At 55.9% G+C, this 18,533-nt stretch overlaps 1 protein-coding gene across 1 annotated transcript; it reads left to right on the forward strand.

Moving 5' to 3' along the window:
* The first annotated feature begins 4,545 nt into the window (after positions 1–4,545).
* LRFN3 (leucine rich repeat and fibronectin type III domain containing 3) lies at positions 4,546–11,354 on the forward strand. The gene is made up of 3 exons (XM_007101082.4): positions 4,546–5,424; positions 6,979–8,415; positions 10,743–11,354. Exons 2-3 carry the CDS (start codon positions 6,995–6,997, stop codon positions 11,206–11,208), a joined length of 1,887 nt encoding a protein of 628 aa, XP_007101144.2. The 5' UTR covers positions 4,546–5,424; positions 6,979–6,994; the 3' UTR covers positions 11,209–11,354.
* The last annotated feature ends 7,179 nt before the right edge of the window (positions 11,355–18,533 follow it).

An 18,533-nucleotide genomic window follows, 5' to 3' on the forward strand; every position in this document is an offset into this window, starting at 1 on the left:
AGTCTCTATGTTTGCTAGTTAAAAGTTTTCGGCATATTTCCCTCCATTCTTTGCACAAATGTAAACCTTTTCCCATGTTCTTATGGAAGTCTTCTTCCATGTTGATAGCTGGAAGTCATTAAAGCAGACCTTGAAAGTTGCATTCCGTCTTCCACGTAGTTCAGCAGAACTTCATGTACAGGGTCTCCTGGTTGCTGTGTAGAAGTCAATGCTTGCTTGGGACCCATCAATCTGATTTAGGGTGGTTAGTATGCGTGTACGGGGTATGGATGGAGAGGATGTACTCATCTCCTGGCCCCTCTCTTTTGACCCCTCCACCTTCAGACATGATCTTTAAAGTGAGTCCCTAGTTCTCAGCTCTGATTCATGTGCTAATTACAAAGCCGAGCTAATTTCAATGAACCCCATTGACTGGACTTGGGTTGTACAAGGAGATGGTAGGTACTAGCTGAGGATAAGGAGATACCACCTCCATTTCTTCTTGTGCTAACAACCCCCTGACTTGGAAGGGGCCTAAGTTTATTTATAAAGCGACTGCTTTTTGGCAGACAGAGTGAGTCCAGTTGGTTTGAATGTATGTGTGCACACATGTGCATGTGCATATGTGTACCCATCCCATGGAGGTGTCTGATGTGACTCTCTGAATATGTTTCTGTGCATATGTTTGGGAGTGTGGTTCACACATGTGTACAAGAGGAAATCTGTGTGCAGAGTGTGTTTCTGCACATGTGACCTCTCACATGTCTGAGTGTGAGTTTGTGTGTGTGTTTTGGAAGTGTGTCTAAGTATTCACTTTTGTATGCCCCTGTATTTGAACATGAGTCCAGGTGATATAAGTTACATGTGCCTGCTGTATCCATGTGTGTTCTGGTGAGCCTCTGAGTATGTGATGTGCATGTGTGAGTATGGATGTGTATTTTGGGGCAGATTCTGTGTGTGGATATGAGCAGTTCCCTTCCCCCCAAGTCTCCCTCAGCTCTCAGGCGATTTAACTTCATTCTTCCTGCTGTGGCTAGAAGCCACCAGGGAAGCCCCCTTTTTTTTTTTTCTTTTTTTTTTTTTTTGAGTTTCCTTTCTTGAACCCTGCCCAGCAACAAGCCTGATCTTTCAGGCCAGAGGGGAGACTCTGCTCCTTCCCAAGACTCCTTGCCCTGGCTGCAAAGGGAAAACTTGGCTCCAAGACCCTGTGCCCTCTGGATTTAGAGCTAGACCTCAAGATACACTGGCCAGATATCCCAGGGAGGAAGGAGAAATTAGGAATTGGGAGAGAGGCAGGGGGCTGGCTGGGTTGACCCAGAAAAGTATGTCCACTGCCTTCCCCTCTCCCCAACTCAGGTCCACTGCCCCACAGAATATCCTACTAGAATTGTACTAACACATGACTCACCAGGAGTGGTGTCTTCCTGTGCTGATGCTTGTGGAGGATAGTGGAGGAGAGGATGGGGGGGTGGGTCCCACATGTTTCCTGGCAGATGGTGTTGCAGGAAGAGGAATGTGGGCCGTGGTCTACAAGCCTGGCCTGGGAACGTTGCTATCGGTTATAGCAACGTGGGGGACTTAATCTTTTGCGAACCCTCGTCGGAAGGGGACACAGCCTTGGCTTGTGGTCATGGCCCTACCCTGGGTGTACCTGATCACAAACCACCCCTGGGAACCCCCAACTGAGCAGAGGAGTAAAGTAACCTTGTTAGGGGCGGGGGCATGAATGCACATCGACCCTGGCATCCCTAGATCTGCTGAAGGTTTCAGAACAGACTGTTGGCTCTTTCCACTTACGTGTATTGAAAAATTGCAGCTAAAATTAACTCAGCTCTAGGGTCCACCTTTCCCAATCATTAGCAACGTTCATCAGTCCTCCTGGCCCAGCACAGCAGATACGGGTTTCTCAGACGCTCAGAAAAAGGGTGAGAAATTTCAGAGACACTGCAGAAGTGGTGGAGGTGGGGAAGATGGAGGAAAATACCTGGAGACAATCCCAAACAGACTGGGATTAGAATTCAGAGGAACAGGCTGATTTGGTGTATGGCCCCAGGAAATAGGCAAGGGAGGGGGAAGAGTGAGGCAGAGGAGGAACAAAGTTAATAGAAGGTGCAGACGAGGAATGGGTTACCTCTTTGGGCAACTGGGGCTCAGGTCTGCTGGGGAACATTAAGGAACCCTGTAGAACATATCAGAATCGTCGTTCCTTCCCTTCCTTCCCTGTTGCAGAGTTCAGAGAGGCTGGGGCATTTATCCACAGACTCTTGCCCCCTTTGGTGATGACTGTCCCTTGGTGAGAGGGGGCGGTACCGAGAGCCATCTGAGCTCTGAGGTGGAAAAGCAGCGGGATGACTTGCATGGACTAGACCCAAGGTCCTCACACTTTAGCTGCATCGGGATCACCTGGAGGACTTGTCAACCATAGATCTCCAGGCCCCGGTCCCAGAGTCTCTGATTTGCATTTCTACCTTCCCAGGTGATGGTAATGCTGCTGGTCCAGGGACCACACTTTGAGAACCACTGGGCTAAACCAGGAACATCTGCAATGTGCGTGGTACTGTCCACCACACCTATGCCAAAACCTGGTGAACTGAGGGCATGCAGCACCCCAAGTGTGTGCCAAAGAAACCAACATGTTTAGAGACGTAAAGAGAGATTTGGCAACAGAGAAAGGCAGAGGCAAAGATGCTAGTTCAACATTTACTTTGGATTTCTGGGCATGGTTGTGTGCTAGATTGACACTGCAGTAAAAGTGTGACCAAGACAGCGTCAGGTCCTGCTTCACTGAGCTCACGATCCAAAAGGGAGAAAGACACATCTCTAGACAGCCTGGCGTGGTCAGGGCGGGGATGGGAGAAGCTCGGGCTAGAAAGATTGGGACTGTCGTGACAGAAGGCCAGGCCATAGCGGTCAAAGTGTGCTAGGGGAAGCACAGGGCAAAATAATAAGGGCTCTGATGACAAAGCACAGGCCACAGTGGTCAGGGCTCTCATGGGGGAAACAGAGGGTGTGGGCCCCAGAGGCAGAGTCCAACCCTTCTCCCCCCCACCCCCCCACCCCCGGAGTCAGGAGGGCTTCCCGGAGGAGGGGGTCTTTATACGGAGATCTGAAGGATAAGTACGAATGAAGCAGGTGGGCAAAGGGACCCCCTATGCCGTTTGTGTGCCCTCATGCCACAGCATGTGCAGTCTCGGGGGGTGGTCCCTGCGGTACCTGAATAGCACCGTGTATGTGTCTGCATGTGCTGTAATCTCTCATTAGCTCCTGGAAGGGGATCCTGGTGGGATGCTTGTTTGGGGGACTCTGCTTAATTGCTGCATTTACATAATTGCAACATCTGCAGAAGGGGACAGAAGCCCAGGAAAAAAGGGCGCAGTGGTTGAGAATCTGCCTGCTAATGCAGGGGACACGGGTTCGAGCCCTGGTCTGGGAAGCTCCCACATGCCGCGGAGCAACTAGGCCCGTGAGCCACAACTACTGAGCCTACGCGTCTGGAGCCTGTGCTCCGCAACAAGAGAGGCCGCGATAGTGAGAGGCCCGCGCACCGCGATGAAGAGTGGTCCCCGCTTGCCACAACTAGAGAAAGCCCTCGCACAGAAACGAAGACCCAACACAGCAAAAATTAATTAATTAATTAATTTAAAAAGAAAAGGAAACTCCACCTGAGGGAAGGACATCCCAGAGAGGTGGTGCTGAGGCAGAGGGACAGAAGGATACAGGCTTCTGTGGGGGCCGGGGGATCTGGGATGGAGAACCACATTCAAGGCTGTGAATGAGAACTGGACACACACATATACACGTACCCATCCTCATAGCTGAGTTGCCCCAGGTCAGTCTGTCTCTGTCTCTGTCTCTCTCCCATTTCTCTGTCTCTCTGACTTTCTATCTCGATCTCTAACTTGTGCTGTCTCTTGTCTCTCTTTTTCTTTCTGGGTCTGTCACTGTCTCTGTATTTCCATCTCTCCTTGAATATGTGTGTCTCTTCCTAACTCTGTCTCTCTATCTGCCTCTCTCTCGATCTACTCCTCTCTGTCCCTGAATCTAAGCCTGCCTTTTTATCTCTGTCTTTCTCTGTCTCTGTGTGCCTCTCTGTCTCAGTCTCTGTGTCTCTCTCTGTCTCTCTGACTCTCTCTTTATCCAAGGATTCTCTCTCCGAAGCAAAGCCAGAACGACTCCATGAGAGGTGAGGCCAGGGGCGCACCTTTGAGCGAGGGGACCTGCCTACACCTTTAAGTGCGGGCGCGCGCGGGGCCTGCGCCTTTAAGCACGGGCGCGCGCACGGCCCTGGGTTCCCGGCGAGGAGGCCGCGGGAGCGCCCGGACCCGGCCCGCCTGCCCGGCCCCCGCCCGGCCCCCGCCCCGGCCCCGGCGGGGGAGGGGTCTCTGAGCGCGGCCCCTCCCCCCTGCGCCCCCGCCTGTGCTGCGGTGCCCCCACCCCGCGTCTCCGTGTCTGTCCGCGCCCAGGCCTCGCCCCACCCCCGCCCCCGGGGCTGCCCGGCCCCCCCCCCCCCCCCCCCCCCCCCCCCCCCAGCCGCCCCCCTCCCTCTGGGCCAGCCCCCGCCGCAGCCCGGGAAGCAAGTCGGGACGCCGCCACCCCAGATCCAGGACCCGCACCCCGAAATCGGGGGCCTGCGCCCCGAGATTGGCTCCAGAGATCTGGAAACCCAAGCCTGGGAGCCTGATTTGGGGCTGGGACCCCAAGACCTGGAGCCTGAACATCAATATCTGGGTTTGAAATCTCAACATCAGTCCCTGGGACCCCAAGATTTGGAGCCTGAACCCCAAGAATTGGCATATGGACCCCAAGATTTGGAGCCTGAACCTCAAGATTTGGCATCTAAAACCCCAAATCTGGAGCTGAACTCTGAGTTCTGTGCCTGGGACCTTGAAATCTGAGACTGGATTCTCATTTCTATACCCTGGAACCCACTATTTGGGACCCCAACCCTGAGACTTTAGGCCTCAGATTCCAGGATCTGAACCCTGGCATTCCAAAGGGCCTAAACCTGAGTTTGGGCCTGAAGTCCTTGCTGCAAACCTGAATACTGAAATTTGGGGCAAATCTTGACTCAGAGCCCCAGTATCTGAACCCAGCACCCCAGTATCGGATCCCAAGACTGGGCTTGGGACTCAGATCTTAAACTCTCCATTTGACTGTTTAGCATCCCAGGACTGGAGCTGGGAGACCATGACTCCAAGCAACCCAAACTGGGGCCTGGGTGTCTAAAATTGGACCCTTAGAGGCCCAATATTTGGAGATCTAGGACCCAAAGTATAAAGGTCTAGAGACTCCGTGGCCACAAATCTGAGCTGAGACACAACAGACAGTCCCTCTACAGAGACCTTGGGGACAGGGAAGGAATGACCAGGCATCCCCTCCAGAGCCCTGACCCCTGACCCCCTTGGAGCTTGAGGACTCTGCTCCCTGGGGTGGCTTCCAGCTCAGGTAAGACTACTGGGAGACCCCATGGTGGGGAGGGACTTGGGAGGAACTTTGTGACTGGGGGTGGAGGTAAGGATTACCAGGTCCCCCTGGGCACCTTTGGAGTTTCCCCAGGAAACAGATATCCCCTCACAAGGGTCTGCCTCCAGCTCCTGCTCTGCTTCAAACACTCTCTGGACATTTGGCCAACCCTGCCCCTCTCTGATCTCCTCTTCCCCAGTTGATGGCATCTCCAGGTCTGTGACCCACTCACCACCACCCCCTCCCCCCTCGGCTCTCCAGCGTCTTCCTACCATCTGTCTTATTTGATCATCTCCAGCTGCCTCTCCTGTCCACCATTCCGCTCTCCAGTCTCCTTTCTCTGCCTCTCCTCTCACTGACCATCTCTATTCACCTCTCCTCTCTCTGATCATCTTTGACACTTCTGTCCACTGTTCTTCTCTCTGGCTACCTCTGGCCAGCACTCCTCTCAGTGACCGTCTCTGTCTGCCACTTCTGTCTTTGATCATCATCTTTAACCCCCCTGTCCACAGCTTCTCTCTCCAGCCACCTCTGTCTACTGTTTCACTCAATGACCACCTTGGACGTCGCTGTCCAAGGTACCGCTCTCTAATCATCTTTCAGCAGCTCTCGTGCCCGTGTCTACCACTGACTCTAAGCCTTGACCTGTGACTGTCTCTGACCATCTTTGACATCTTTTTGTACTACCACTCTTCTCTCCAGCCGCTTCCATCCATCTCTCCTCTCTGACTTCCTTTATCTGCCTTTCCTCTCTCGGACCATCTTTCACCATCTCTCTTGCCCTCCACCCCCTCCAGCTGCCAGTCTGTGACCATCCTGGCCTTTACTGACCACCTCTCTTCTCCCTGTCTCTCTTGCTCGTTGGTGTTCTCTGATCACTTCTAACATCTCTCGTTGCCTTTCCTCTCTTTCTGATGACTTCCCCCCACACCCATCATCCTAACCAGCTGTCCCACGTCCAGCTGTCTCTGACATGTCTGTCCTCCCCTCCTCTCTCTGACTGCCTCTCTGCCTTTTGACCATTTTGGACTATCTTTGACCATCTCTCCTGGATCTGACCACCCCTGGCCACTTCCCCTCTCTGTCCACTTCTGATCTTCTTGACCATCTCTAACCACCTCTCTTCTCTGGTCACGTCTGGCTACTTCTAATCATTCCCACCACCCTGACCAACTCTTCTCTCTTTGGCCATCTCTGAGTATCTCTCTTTGACCACGTCTAAAGCTCTCTGGCTTACCTTCTACCCACCCTGACTACTGATCCTGTTCTCTGACTGTCTCTAACCGTTTCTAATCACCTCCCTTCCCTCTGACCGTCTTTGCACATTTCTGCTCCCTCGGTTCCCCCGTGAAGCATCTCTCTGAGTCTTTGACCGTCTCCTCTGGCTTTTGATCTGTCTGACCAGTCCTCTCTCTGACCATCTTTGACCAAGTCTTCTGCTCTGTGACCTTCTCTTCTGGTCTCAGACCACCCCAACCCCCTTTAGCGCCCCCTTCTGGCCTCAGCCCGCCCTCACTGCCCCCTTCTTCCCTGCAGGCCGCCCCTGCCCGCGATGGCCGTCCTCCCTCTGCTCCTCTGCCTGCTGCCGCTGGCCCCCGCCTCGTCTCCGCCCCAGCCAGCCACACCCAGCCCGTGTCCCCGCCGCTGCCGCTGCCAGACACAGTCCCTGCCCCTAAGCGTGCTGTGCCCGGGGGCAGGCCTTCTGTTCGTTCCACCCTCGCTGGACCGCCGGGCGGCCGAGCTGCGCCTGGCGGACAACTTCATCGCGACCGTGCGGCGCCGTGACCTGGCCAACATGACAGGCCTGCTGCACCTGAGCTTGTCACGCAACACCATCCGCCACGTGGCCGCCGGCGCCTTCGCTGACCTTCGCGCCCTGCGCGCTCTGCACCTGGACGGCAACCGGCTGACCTCGCTGGGTGAGGGGCAGCTGCGCGGCCTGGTCAACTTACGCCACCTCATCCTGAGCAACAACCAGCTGGCAGCCCTGGCGGCTGGGGCCCTGGACGACTGCGCTGAGACACTCGAGGACCTCGACCTCTCCTACAACAACCTCGAACAGCTGCCCTGGGAGGCGTTGGGCCGCCTGGGCAACGTCAACACGCTGGGCCTCGACCACAACCTACTGGCTTCCGTGCCCGCCGGCGCCTTTTCCCGCCTGCACAAGCTGGCGCGGCTGGACATGACCTCCAACCGCCTAACCACCATCCCACCCGACCCACTCTTCTCCCGCCTGCCGCTGCTGGCCAGGCCCCGCGGCTCCCCCGCGTCCGCCCTGGTGCTGGCCTTCGGCGGGAACCCCCTGCACTGCAACTGCGAGCTGGTGTGGCTCCGGCGGCTGGCGCGGGAGGACGACCTCGAGGCCTGCGCCTCCCCGCCGGCCCTGGGTGGCCGCTACTTCTGGGCTGTGGGTGAGGAGGAGTTTGTGTGCGAGCCCCCGGTGGTGACACACCGTTCACCGCCCCTGGCCGTGCCTGCCGGTCGGCCAGCCGCCCTGCGCTGCCGGGCAGTGGGCGACCCCGAGCCCCGTGTGCGCTGGGTGTCACCCCACGGCCGGCTGCTGGGCAACTCGAGCCGAGCTCGCGCCTTCCCTAACGGGACGCTGGAGCTGCTGGTCACCGAGCCGGGCGATGGCGGCATCTTTACCTGCATCGCGGCCAATGCAGCTGGCGAGGCCACGGCTGCTGTGGAGCTGACCGTGGGCCCCCCGCCGCCCCCCCAGCTAGCCAACAGCACAAGCTGTGACCCCCCGCGGGACGGGGATCCTGATGCCCTCACCCCGCCCTCTGCCGCCTCGGTCTCTGCCTCCGCCAAGGCGGCTGACGCTGGGCCCCCTACTGACCGTGGCGTCCAGGTGACTGAGCATGGGGCCACAGCTGCTCTAGTCCAGTGGCCAGATCAGCGGCCTATCCCAGGCATCCGCATGTACCAAATCCAGTACAACAGCTCAGCCGACGACATCCTCGTCTACAGGTGCAGGGTCCAGGCGGTGGGCAGCTTGGGTGGGGGAGCGAGGTGGAGGGAGGGTTGGAGGAACACCTACTGATACCCGAGGCTGCAGCACTGGAAATGAGGCTGCAAGGTTACAAAGGCAATCAGACAGCAGAGGTGAAAGAAATCAGGCAGAGAGGGTAAAAGAAATCTGGCAGCAGTGGTAAAAAGAAAGAAGGCAGCAAGAATAAATAGTAATCAGGCCAGAAGAGTAAAAAGATAATTGGGGGTGAGGGGCAAAGTTGAGGGGATACAAACCAACTTAAGTAGTAAAGAGAAACCAGATATTTCCAGATGGCAGGGCTAGACTCAAGCCAATCTGCAGGAAGAAAAAGAGATCAAGCGGGAGAGTACACGGATCATGGGGAAAATGCAGTGAGGCAGCCTGGCTGCAAAGGAACTCAGACCAGAGGTTAAATGGAAAATGGGGGAGGAGGTTACATAGAGATTAGGCTTTGGGTTTGTGCGGTGTGACCTGCTGCATGTGTTTGGAGTTCCAACGTGGTGACATCTCAACTTTTGGTTTTCTAAATCAAATTAAACCTAGTTAAAGCTCCACCTCTGGGTGAACAGGAATGTTCAGTCAGCCACTGCTGGGGACTCCCTTCTCCCTTCTCTTGTTGCAAACACGAAACTTGGGGTTTACACACTCCAAGAGGCGGGTTACATAACTTCTGCCCCCAAGCCGGAGAGCACATGGAACATCTGCTCTGGCCACATGTCACTAGTGGTGGCTCTCATCCAGGTGTGCTGGCACATCTCACCCAAGTCCAGCCTTGCATGGATGCCTGTGGATGGCTCCCTGTTCTCAATGCCAGGCCGGGCCAAGGGTACAGTCCCTGACACCCGGCTGCAGAGGACTGGGCCTCCTAAGGCCTGGGGTCTTCACCTTGTAAACCCAGTACCTGGGTTCCCTGTGCCTCCCCAGAAGCCCAAACCTCAAAAGATAGTCACTTGATTTCCTTTTCAGTCCTGGAAATCCAACGAGCTTTTTCCACTCCCTTTCGCAGACAGCGGTACTCAGTAGGTTCCATGGAGGGCCCACACCTGAAAATCACACAAGTTCTATCTACCTTGCCTGGCAGGGGACGGGACAAATGCTCTCCTAGATCATCACCCTCCTAGAGATAATCATGGAGTTCCCTCATTAAAGCAGTTTAAGAATAAAACAGATTATAAAACAAGTTAAATCTCCAAGAGGGTGCCATGCTACAAAAGGAAATATAGTGGAATTGGGTACTAAGGATAAAAGGGAATGGGAACGATAAGGATAAATAGAAACCAGGCCAGAGAGATAAAAGAGAATCAGGGGACAGAACTGGAAAGAAATAAGGCAACAGGGAGAAAAAGAACTCAGCAATGATGACTGAGGCACATCAGTTTAATGAAAATGGAGCCAGATGACAGGGCTCACTGGAAAGCAGGCTGTGGATATGGTAATAATAACACAGCAGCGGCAGCAGGGCTTGGGGGACATTCATTGGCAGGTTAGAAGGAAATCGGGCATCAGCACTGTGGGGGAATCAGGTGGTTAGATTAGAGAGAATTCTAGGTTTAACACTAGAGGAAAGTCAGGCAGCTGGAAAAGGGAAACCAGGCACCTGCTGGAGGAAAGTCAGAGGAGCAGAGGGAAATTGGATGGGCGTGGCGGGGGGGTGGGGAGCTAGAAGGAAATGGGCATCAGGTTAGAGGGATACCAGACGGCATTAGAACAAAACTGGGTGCTGAGTTGGAGAGATGTCTGGCAGCAGGGCTGGAGGGAACTCAGTGGTGGGCTGGCGGGAAATGGGGTAGTAAACTGGAGGGACTGGGGCCGTGAGCTAGGGGAGAGTAGGGCGGGGGGACCAGCTTGAAGTCAGGCAGGAGAGTGGAGCAAAACTGGGCAGCAGAGCTAGAGGGAACTTGGGCTGCAGGCTGGTGGGAAATTGGGGGGCAGTGCAGGATGGGAACCAGGCAGTGGGGTATAAAATGAAACCCCACATGGGGGGCAGTGGGGCTAGCCGGGAAGCCGGCAGCGGCGCAGAGGGAATTTGGGCATTAAGGCCACAGGGAGATCACATGGGTATTCGAGCAGCAGGAAAATGAGAGGGTGGGCTCGAGTGAAACAGGCTAACAGAACGGAGGGATATCGGGCAGCTGATGGGTATCAGACCAAAGGGAATTCCGGTAGTGGTTACAGGGAACTCAGGGGCTAGGGTGAAATGAGACAGCGGCCTGGGGGGAAATCCTCCAGGCCGGAGGGTTGGGGCAGAGTGCGGGGTGGGTGCTGGGCAGCCGGAGACCTGACTCCCACCTGTCTGTCCCTCCAGGATGATCCCAGCCGACAGCAGCTCCTTCCTGTTGACGGACCTGGCATCAGGCCGCACGTACGATCTGTGTGTGCTAGCCGTGTACGAGGACGGCGCCACGGGGCTGACAGCCACACGGCCCGTGGGCTGCCGCCGCTTCTCCACCGAGCCAGCGCTGCGGCCCTGCGGGGCCCCGCGCGCACCCTTCCTGGGCGGCACCATGATCATCGCACTGGGTGGTGTCATCGTGGCCTCGGTACTGGTCTTCACCTTCGTGCTGCTCATGCGCTACAAGGTGCACGGTGGCCAACCCCCGGGCAAGGCCAAGGCACCTGCGCCTGTCAGCAGCGTTTGCTCCCAGACCAATGGCGCCCTGGGCCCCACGCTGGCCCCGCCGGCTCCTGAGCCGGCCGTACCCAGGGCCCACACCGTGGTCCAGCTGGACTGTGAGCCCTGGGGGCCCAACCACGATCTCATGGGACCCTAGCTTCGCGCCCACCTCTACGGCCCTTCTGACCCCAGGGGTAGCAGGACCCAGACACCCCGTGGGACCCGGCTTCAGACTCACCAAATTGCTCACGGTTTTTAAAACTCTGATGGGGAGGGTGTCGCGGGCACCGGGGCACAACAAGAAAGTCCTATTTTTCTAAGCTTGGGCCTGGGCCCTTGCCCTTGTCTCTGTCTGTTGGGGTTGGGGGATCGTTCAGGGGTCTGGAGCTGGGATGCCCCCTCTGGGGAGAAAACCACCCCTCAGTTCTCTCTGAAGTCCCTGGATGAGGCTGAGGATGGTTATCCCTTTAACCAACAGACATTCCTTGAGTGTCCTCTCTGGGCCTGCCCTGTGCTGGTGATGCTGCAAGGACTCAGGCAGCCCCCAGCCCTGCCCCTCAGACAGTGATAGCTCAGAGCGAGCAGAGTCGTGGTGAGGAGGGAAGCCTAGGAGACTGTAGGAGCCCAGAAAAGGGGCCTGTCTCAGCCCAGGGTGTGGTCAGGGAGGGCTTCGTGAAGGAGACGTGATCTGAGAATGACGTCTGAAGGAGATAAATGGGCAGAGAGAAGTGGGAAAGGTGTTCCAGGCAGAGGGACAGCCCAAGCAAGGGCTTAGGAAGTGCCAGGCACTGGGGGTGCCGTGGTAGAAGTGAGGCAGGAAGGGTGGGCAGGGTTCAGGACCTCCAGGCTGAGGAGCTCAGACTCTGGCCTGATAGTACTGGGGAGCCACGGAGGAGTCTATGCAAGGGAGGCAGAGGGTCAGGTTTGGGCTTTAGGAAGATCCTTCTAGCCATTATGAGGAGGGTGAACCAGAGGAGAAGACTCAGGCTGGGAGCCTGGGGGAAAGCAGGGCAGGGACCTGGGTGGGTGAGGACAAGGCTGGACCAGGGCCGGCCTGAGGGAGGGCACTAGGGGGTGGGTGAGAGAGACATTCAAGAAGCTGAGTGGATGGGTTATGGAGCTGAAGGGCTGTAGGGGAGAGAAGTGTCCAGGGTAAGGCCCAGGGCTCTGGGCAGGGGAGGGACAGTGGAGCTGCCCTGATACAGGCCCGGGGAGGAGGGGCAGGTTTGGGGAAGATGCTGAGGCCAGTGTGGGACTTGGTGGATATGGAAGGCAGCTGTGCTCACCACTGTACCACCAGTGCCTCTGGGACTTGGTGGATATGGGGGGCCCAGAGGATGGGCATGCCACCAAGGCGTGGCAGCCAGGAGGCCTTAGGACTCCTGGTCTAAGACTGGAACTGGGGACAGAAATGAGGGCTCTGTCAGCTGTGATGGGGAACTGAGGCCACCAAATTCTCCGTATTTAAGGGACAGGCAAATAAAACCCTAGACTAAAAAAGACTAAACAGGAGCAGTAGGTGAAGGGATGGAGTGAAGCGAACCAGGCAAGTCAGACCCAAGTGACTCTTGTGTTTAATGATATCAAGGCTGCGGTGATCTCAGCGAGAGCAGTGTTAGGGGATCAGCTGGGCAGTTGCCAAATCCAGCTGATCTGAGAGTAGGAGGGAAGAAATTGTAGACAGGGAGTGTAGACCCTGTGATTCTCGGGGCCTGGAGCCCGGTTCAGGTTGATCTGGGCCTTTCTGCCCCACGTCTCTCCAGGGCTGGTCGTCACTCAGCCTAGGTCTGCTCTAGGCTCCCCCACTCAGACACCGGGCCTGGAGGTTTGCAGGACTAAACCCTGGGCCTTGGAAACGTTGAGCCTCACTGGAGATCCAGGAATGGGATCGGCAGTAAGAGGATAGTGCTCCCTGACCTCAGGCCACCTGTAGTGGTCCAGAGGCAGAGATGTGGAGGGAACTCGGGTCCTGTCATTCTTCTCTGAAGTGATGTGTGAGGGGCATGGTGAAGAGAGCCCAAGACTGGATGGGCCATTCTCATGACCTGGCTCACTTGACTTGTCCTCGTGGGATAACATCCTAGATTCTGGCGAAGCTTTCTAGATGGGTGTAGGCCTTGGAAATGATCCTACGTCGGCCAAGGGAACAACCTAAGTGCCAGGGACCTGATCTGACTCCTGAGTCCTCCAGCAGCATCCAGAGTCCTCCTTCTTCTTGTTGTTTGTTATCCTCGGTGGCTGAGGTCAAGGTGAAGCCATCAGGGAGAGCGAGGTGTCTTGGGTAAAAGGGCCCAGGGGGTGGGAGGATGGGATGGATACCTAGCGCCTGCTACAAAATACCAATTGCTGCCATGAGGGGGAGCCAGAGTGCGCCATCCCTCAACCCTCCTTTGAAAATTTGAACAATTTATTGTGTGCCCACCGTGTGCAACGTGCTGGGGATTCAATACCGAACAAATACAGGCGTGTCCTGCCCTCCCATATATCACCATTTGGTGGGGGAAACAAGGGTCCAATTAGCAAGTGTAAAGCACATATGGTGACAAGACAGGTCATGCCGGAGAGAGCCTTGGAACTGTGAGACCCTATAACCAGGGGACTCGACCCAGGAAGAAAGGTTGAAGGAGGCTTCCTGGAGGAAGTAACGCCTCTGCTGAGATGCTCAGGTTGGAGTTAACTACACAGTGGATGGAAAGGACATTCCATACAAATGGAACAGCACTGCAGGAGGCCAGGGGGCTGGAGTGGGGTGAGGAAAAAGGGAATGATGCCATGTTGAGGCTGGAGAGCAAGAAGGGGGCAGATGATGCAGGACCCTGTAGGTGGCTTGGAGGAGCCTGGGTTTTATTCTCAGTGGCACGAGAAGCCATTGGAGGGTTTTGAGCAGTGAGGAGAGTAATGCTCCCTGATCTCAAGGAAGCTGGCAGTTCTGTTTGCATGTTCAGGAAAAGGTGAAGCACAGAGACCAGGGAGGAGGCTACAGTGATGGTCCAGGCCGAAAAGTGGCCGGATGAGTTTGGGACCTGAAGTGGATGGATTCAGAGATTTGAAACTACCTCACCAGAGGCCTTCATCCCCTACACAGAAGGGGACAGTGTGGACCACTGTCCAGCTACCCTGTTCTCAGGCTAGATTGCAGAGACTGGGAAGAAGAGTTGTAGAGCCTAGGTCTCTGATATCCAAGGACCCATTCCTTAGAAGGGGGAGCTGACTTCCCTATAGTGCAGGAATTAAGGACCTTTTCTAGGTTCGAGTGCTAGGACTGAGGCCATGGCTGGTCAGGGGGAATGTGGACACAGGAAATGCAGGCCCAGAAGGCGGACATACACCCAGTGGTAGCTTATTACACATTCAGAAGTCGGAGGTGGGAGGAGGCCCATGGGGGCAGGCTGGTCCCTCTAACGTGGTCCCCTTCTGCCTCCCGCACAGGATACCTGGACCATCCCCCACCCCCAGGCAGAAACAATACAACTGTGGACAAATGGTCACGTGTCTGGAATTTAAAGTGTAGCTTGTCCAACATGGCCTGGCTGAGTCCACCAGTTTCCTGAGCTCAGAGAGTGCTACTCTTTCCGCTGTCCATCCTCCATCTGGCTTTGAGGATGCCCTGCACATTTTTTGAGACCAGCTTTCCTGGGGCCAAAGCTCCAGGCTATTGGAGCATTTTCTTGAAGACACTGTAGTCCTGATACCAGGACTCTCCCCTATCTGGGTCCTGCCAGATCCAACCCATGTGTCTGGGTGTGGCTAATCCCCCACAGGCCCTGAGTGTCTGGACATACCTGTGATCCCTTGAGAGGCCTCAGCTAATGCCAAGCCTTCACAGCTCTTTACCTGGGCACATATGTGGGAGAATCAGACAAAGGGTCCTCAGAAAGGGGAAGTTTCTTTTCTAGGTTGAACTTGGGCATGGCTCCTGCCTTTGGTTCCTCCCTGATCATGCCTCACAAAAGCAAGGTTAAGTATCAAAGCTCAGTGTTGCCCTGACCTGTGCAGAGTGATGCTGGGAACACAGTGGTGACCAACACAGCCCCAGATCCTGCCCTCATAGAGTTCAAGTCTGGCGGAGGAAGTAAACACCCACCAAACAATGGCAGCTCAGAGTGGTCAGGGCTGGGATGGGGGAAGCACAGGCAAAAATGATTAGGGCCTGTTTAAGCCCAAGGGACTCTGGGAGCCCAGAAGGGACTCCGGGAGCCCAGAAGGGACTCCTAACTGAGCCTGGAATGGGAGGTGGGGAGAATCCAAGATTTCCTGAAGGCAGGGCCGGCTTCATGGCAGCATGCCCTGTGTAGTCTCCCAGTGCCCTGTGGTTAAAAGGACGCTGTGCTTGGCTGATGCCCTGCTGTCACCATCATGAAATTCTTAATGATTTTTGAACAAGGGACTCCACATTTTCACTTTACACTGGGCCCTGCACACTTGAAGGATATACAGAGAGAGCAGGGAGAAGAGAGGGTCTTCCAAAGAGAGAGAACATTGTATGCAAAAGATAGGAAAGGAAGAGAGAGGATTGTGCTCTTGGAGAGCTGGCCAAAGTTCCGTGTAGCTGCAGCACAGAGTGCGAGAAGGGGGGACGGTGACAGGTGAGCTTAAGAAGTGGGCGGACGCCTGCTGCCAGGCTTACGAACTGTGACTCCACGCCAGGGGCACTGGAGCCACGGGAGGGGCGGGATCTGGTTTGGACCTTAGATCTATGGTGGGGACGGTGGGGAGGGGTACATGGCACAGAACAAGGTCAAGGTGGGAGGCTCATTTGCCTTAGGAGGGGTTGGGAGAGTCTGGCCACTGGTTAGGCTTTTGAAGAGCCCTGAATGCTTGGGTGACAGACACCCCAGTGTACCAGGAGACTGGCTAGGGAGATTCCACAGCCACAGGCTGAACCCAGAGCTTCATTTTCACTTGAAGATTTTCACTGTTGAGGGTGGGTGGGGAGTACACAAGGGTAGGTTAAAGGGTGTCACTGGTAAGTACTTGAAAATCTTCTTTTTATATGAGAACTCACATGCATAGACTGATGGAGGTGAATGCAAAACTGATGAGAATTTAGAGTATAAAATGTGAGACTTCAAAGGACTTTATTCTCGGTATATTCTGGCTTCAACTCTGTGGAACCCCTGGGGTACACTTCACTCTGGATAAAACATCAGTTCTTTGGGAACTTCCTCTTCATCCACAGCGCTGAATGCTGTGGTCCCCAGGGCTGGGAACTCACCACCTTCCTGCTCCTCCACTCACCTCTTTCTGGGGCATCACCCCCAACACACCCCAATGCCCCTGTTTTCCCTCGCTGCTGAGGCCCTCCACATCTCTGTCCCCGGCCCTGGCCCCTCTCCTAAACCCCGAGCCTGGCTTACCTTGGCTTCCTGGACATCCCCCAGGCCTCTCACACACACTGGGTCTCACACTGGCCTCAGCTTCTTCCCACACCTGCCCCTCTTCCCGGGTCCTGTCTCAGGGCAACCCCCACCCAGCCTCCTGAACAGCCCGCCCACCTCCCCTTCCTCCCTTCTCTGGTCCCATCCTGTTCTAGCTCTGGCCTCAACCACCTGGGTCCCTGCATCTCCTCCCCCTGGGCTTCGCATCTCCTCCCTCTGGGCTTCTGGCCTCAGTCTCACCGTCTGGTCCAGGGAGTCTTCCTAAAGCCAAACCTGGCCCTCCTCTGCATGGAACCCTCCATGGTTCTCCAGGGTTCCCGGGACAGGGTCCCAGTTCCTCAGCCTGGCAGCACAGGCCTTGCCCCCTCCCCTGCTCCCTTGCCCAGCTCCATCTCTAGCACATGTGTTCAGGGACCTCCCTGGTGGTCCAGTGGTTAAGACTGCGCGCTTCCACTTCAGGGGGCACAGGTTCCATCCCTGGTCTGGAAACTAAGATCCCGCATGCTGTGTGGCGCGACCAGAAAAAAAAAAAAAAGGTCCAGCACGTATGTTCTCCACCTCAGACTGGAAGGGAATCACTGCTCCCTGAAAAGCCCACACCTTTATACTCCCACACCTTCCCTCACCTCTGCTTGTGATGAAGAGCCTGGGAAGGATCTCAAGCAGGTGTGAAATGAAGCTACTGAAAGAAAGTCGGTTCCTTCTTGAATTCTCCCCCTACTACTCCCACCAAAGACAAGGGTTCTGGGGGGAAAGGGACTAGGGGTGCAGGCTCCTGGGACCTGAGGGAGGGAGGGGCTGGAAACTGTATCCAAGGTCCCTTGCCTTTTCCTGTCTAGAGCCCCAGCCTCGCCATTCCTCCCGGATCCTCCATGGACGGTGCGGCCCCACTATTCTCTGGCTCAGGACTTTCTGGGAGGATGGGAGTGACTGGAAGCCATTGTCTTCCCTGGGGAGCTCCACCCCCCAATCCTCCAGACCTCCACATCGGGCACATGGCGTCCTCTCCCGCCTGGCTCCAGTCCTAGGGGTCCAGGCCCCAGTCCCCACCTTCAGGTCCCCAGTCCTCCTCCCTCACACACAGAAAACCAGTTTCTATCCCCCTCCTTCTGCAGAATCCCAAAGGCTGCTGGCACCCTGGCGCCCTCCTTCCCAGGATCCCAAAAGTTCAAGCCTGAAGCTTCTCCCTCCTCAGCAGGCTCAGAGCCCTGCTCCTCTCTTCTTAGGAACCATGGTACTCTTGCCTTGCTCCCTTCCATCTCCTGATTTGTAATTCTCTCTCTCAAACTTGGAGCCGTCACCTCCCCCAAACACAACCACTTCCTCCACACTCGAAGGCCCTCCTCTGAAGAAATATCTTTCTTGTCTCTCTTGGTCTTTACATCTCTCCACCACTCTCAGCTCTCTCTACATTCCTGACTCTGCCTGTCTCTGTCCCCACACCCATCTCTCCATCTCCCTGTAATTTTCTTGTATTTTTTCCTCTCCCTCTTTCAGTGTCTCTGCTCATCTCTGCCTCTCCCCTCCCCATCTCTGTCTCTCCCCTCTTCCCTCTCTGTCCCTCTCCCTCTGCTCTCTGTCTGTCTGCCCCTTCTCCCTGACCCCGCCCACATAATTAGGCCTCATTATGATCCATGGCACCAGGTCAGGCTGGAGCCAGGGTTAATGGGGACCTCAGTGTGCTGACCCTGGGAGAGTGCTGAGGGCCAGGCCCAGGCATCTGGGACTATAAATGCCCCCACAATGTGCCCGGCCTCAGTCTAGCTCCTGGCAGGTGAGATCACCAATCTTGCCTTTTTCCTGGGACTTGGAGGTCCAAGCCCTTCTCTGGGATTCCTCTTGTGTCCCCTTCCACTCCTGCAGTAGGAGGGCTGGAGGGCAGACTGGCAGGAGAGACTGCACTGACTAGCCTGGATCTGTCCACTCCCTCCCCAGCCATGGCTGCCCCGTTTGTGAGCACCTGCCCCGCTGTGCCTCGGTGCCCTGAGTTTCCTATGGGGTGAGTGACCCATGGGAGATGCAGAAGGTTGGTGAGCTGGTCTGGATCTACAGCAGAGGACTGGTTGTGCCGTCTGGGGTTGCGGGGCTGCCTGGCAAGTTCTGC

Source organism: Physeter macrocephalus, unplaced genomic scaffold (genome assembly GCF_002837175.3).
Source record: "Physeter macrocephalus isolate SW-GA unplaced genomic scaffold, ASM283717v5 random_225, whole genome shotgun sequence".
NCBI classification, from domain to species: Eukaryota; Metazoa; Chordata; class Mammalia; order Artiodactyla; family Physeteridae; genus Physeter; species Physeter macrocephalus.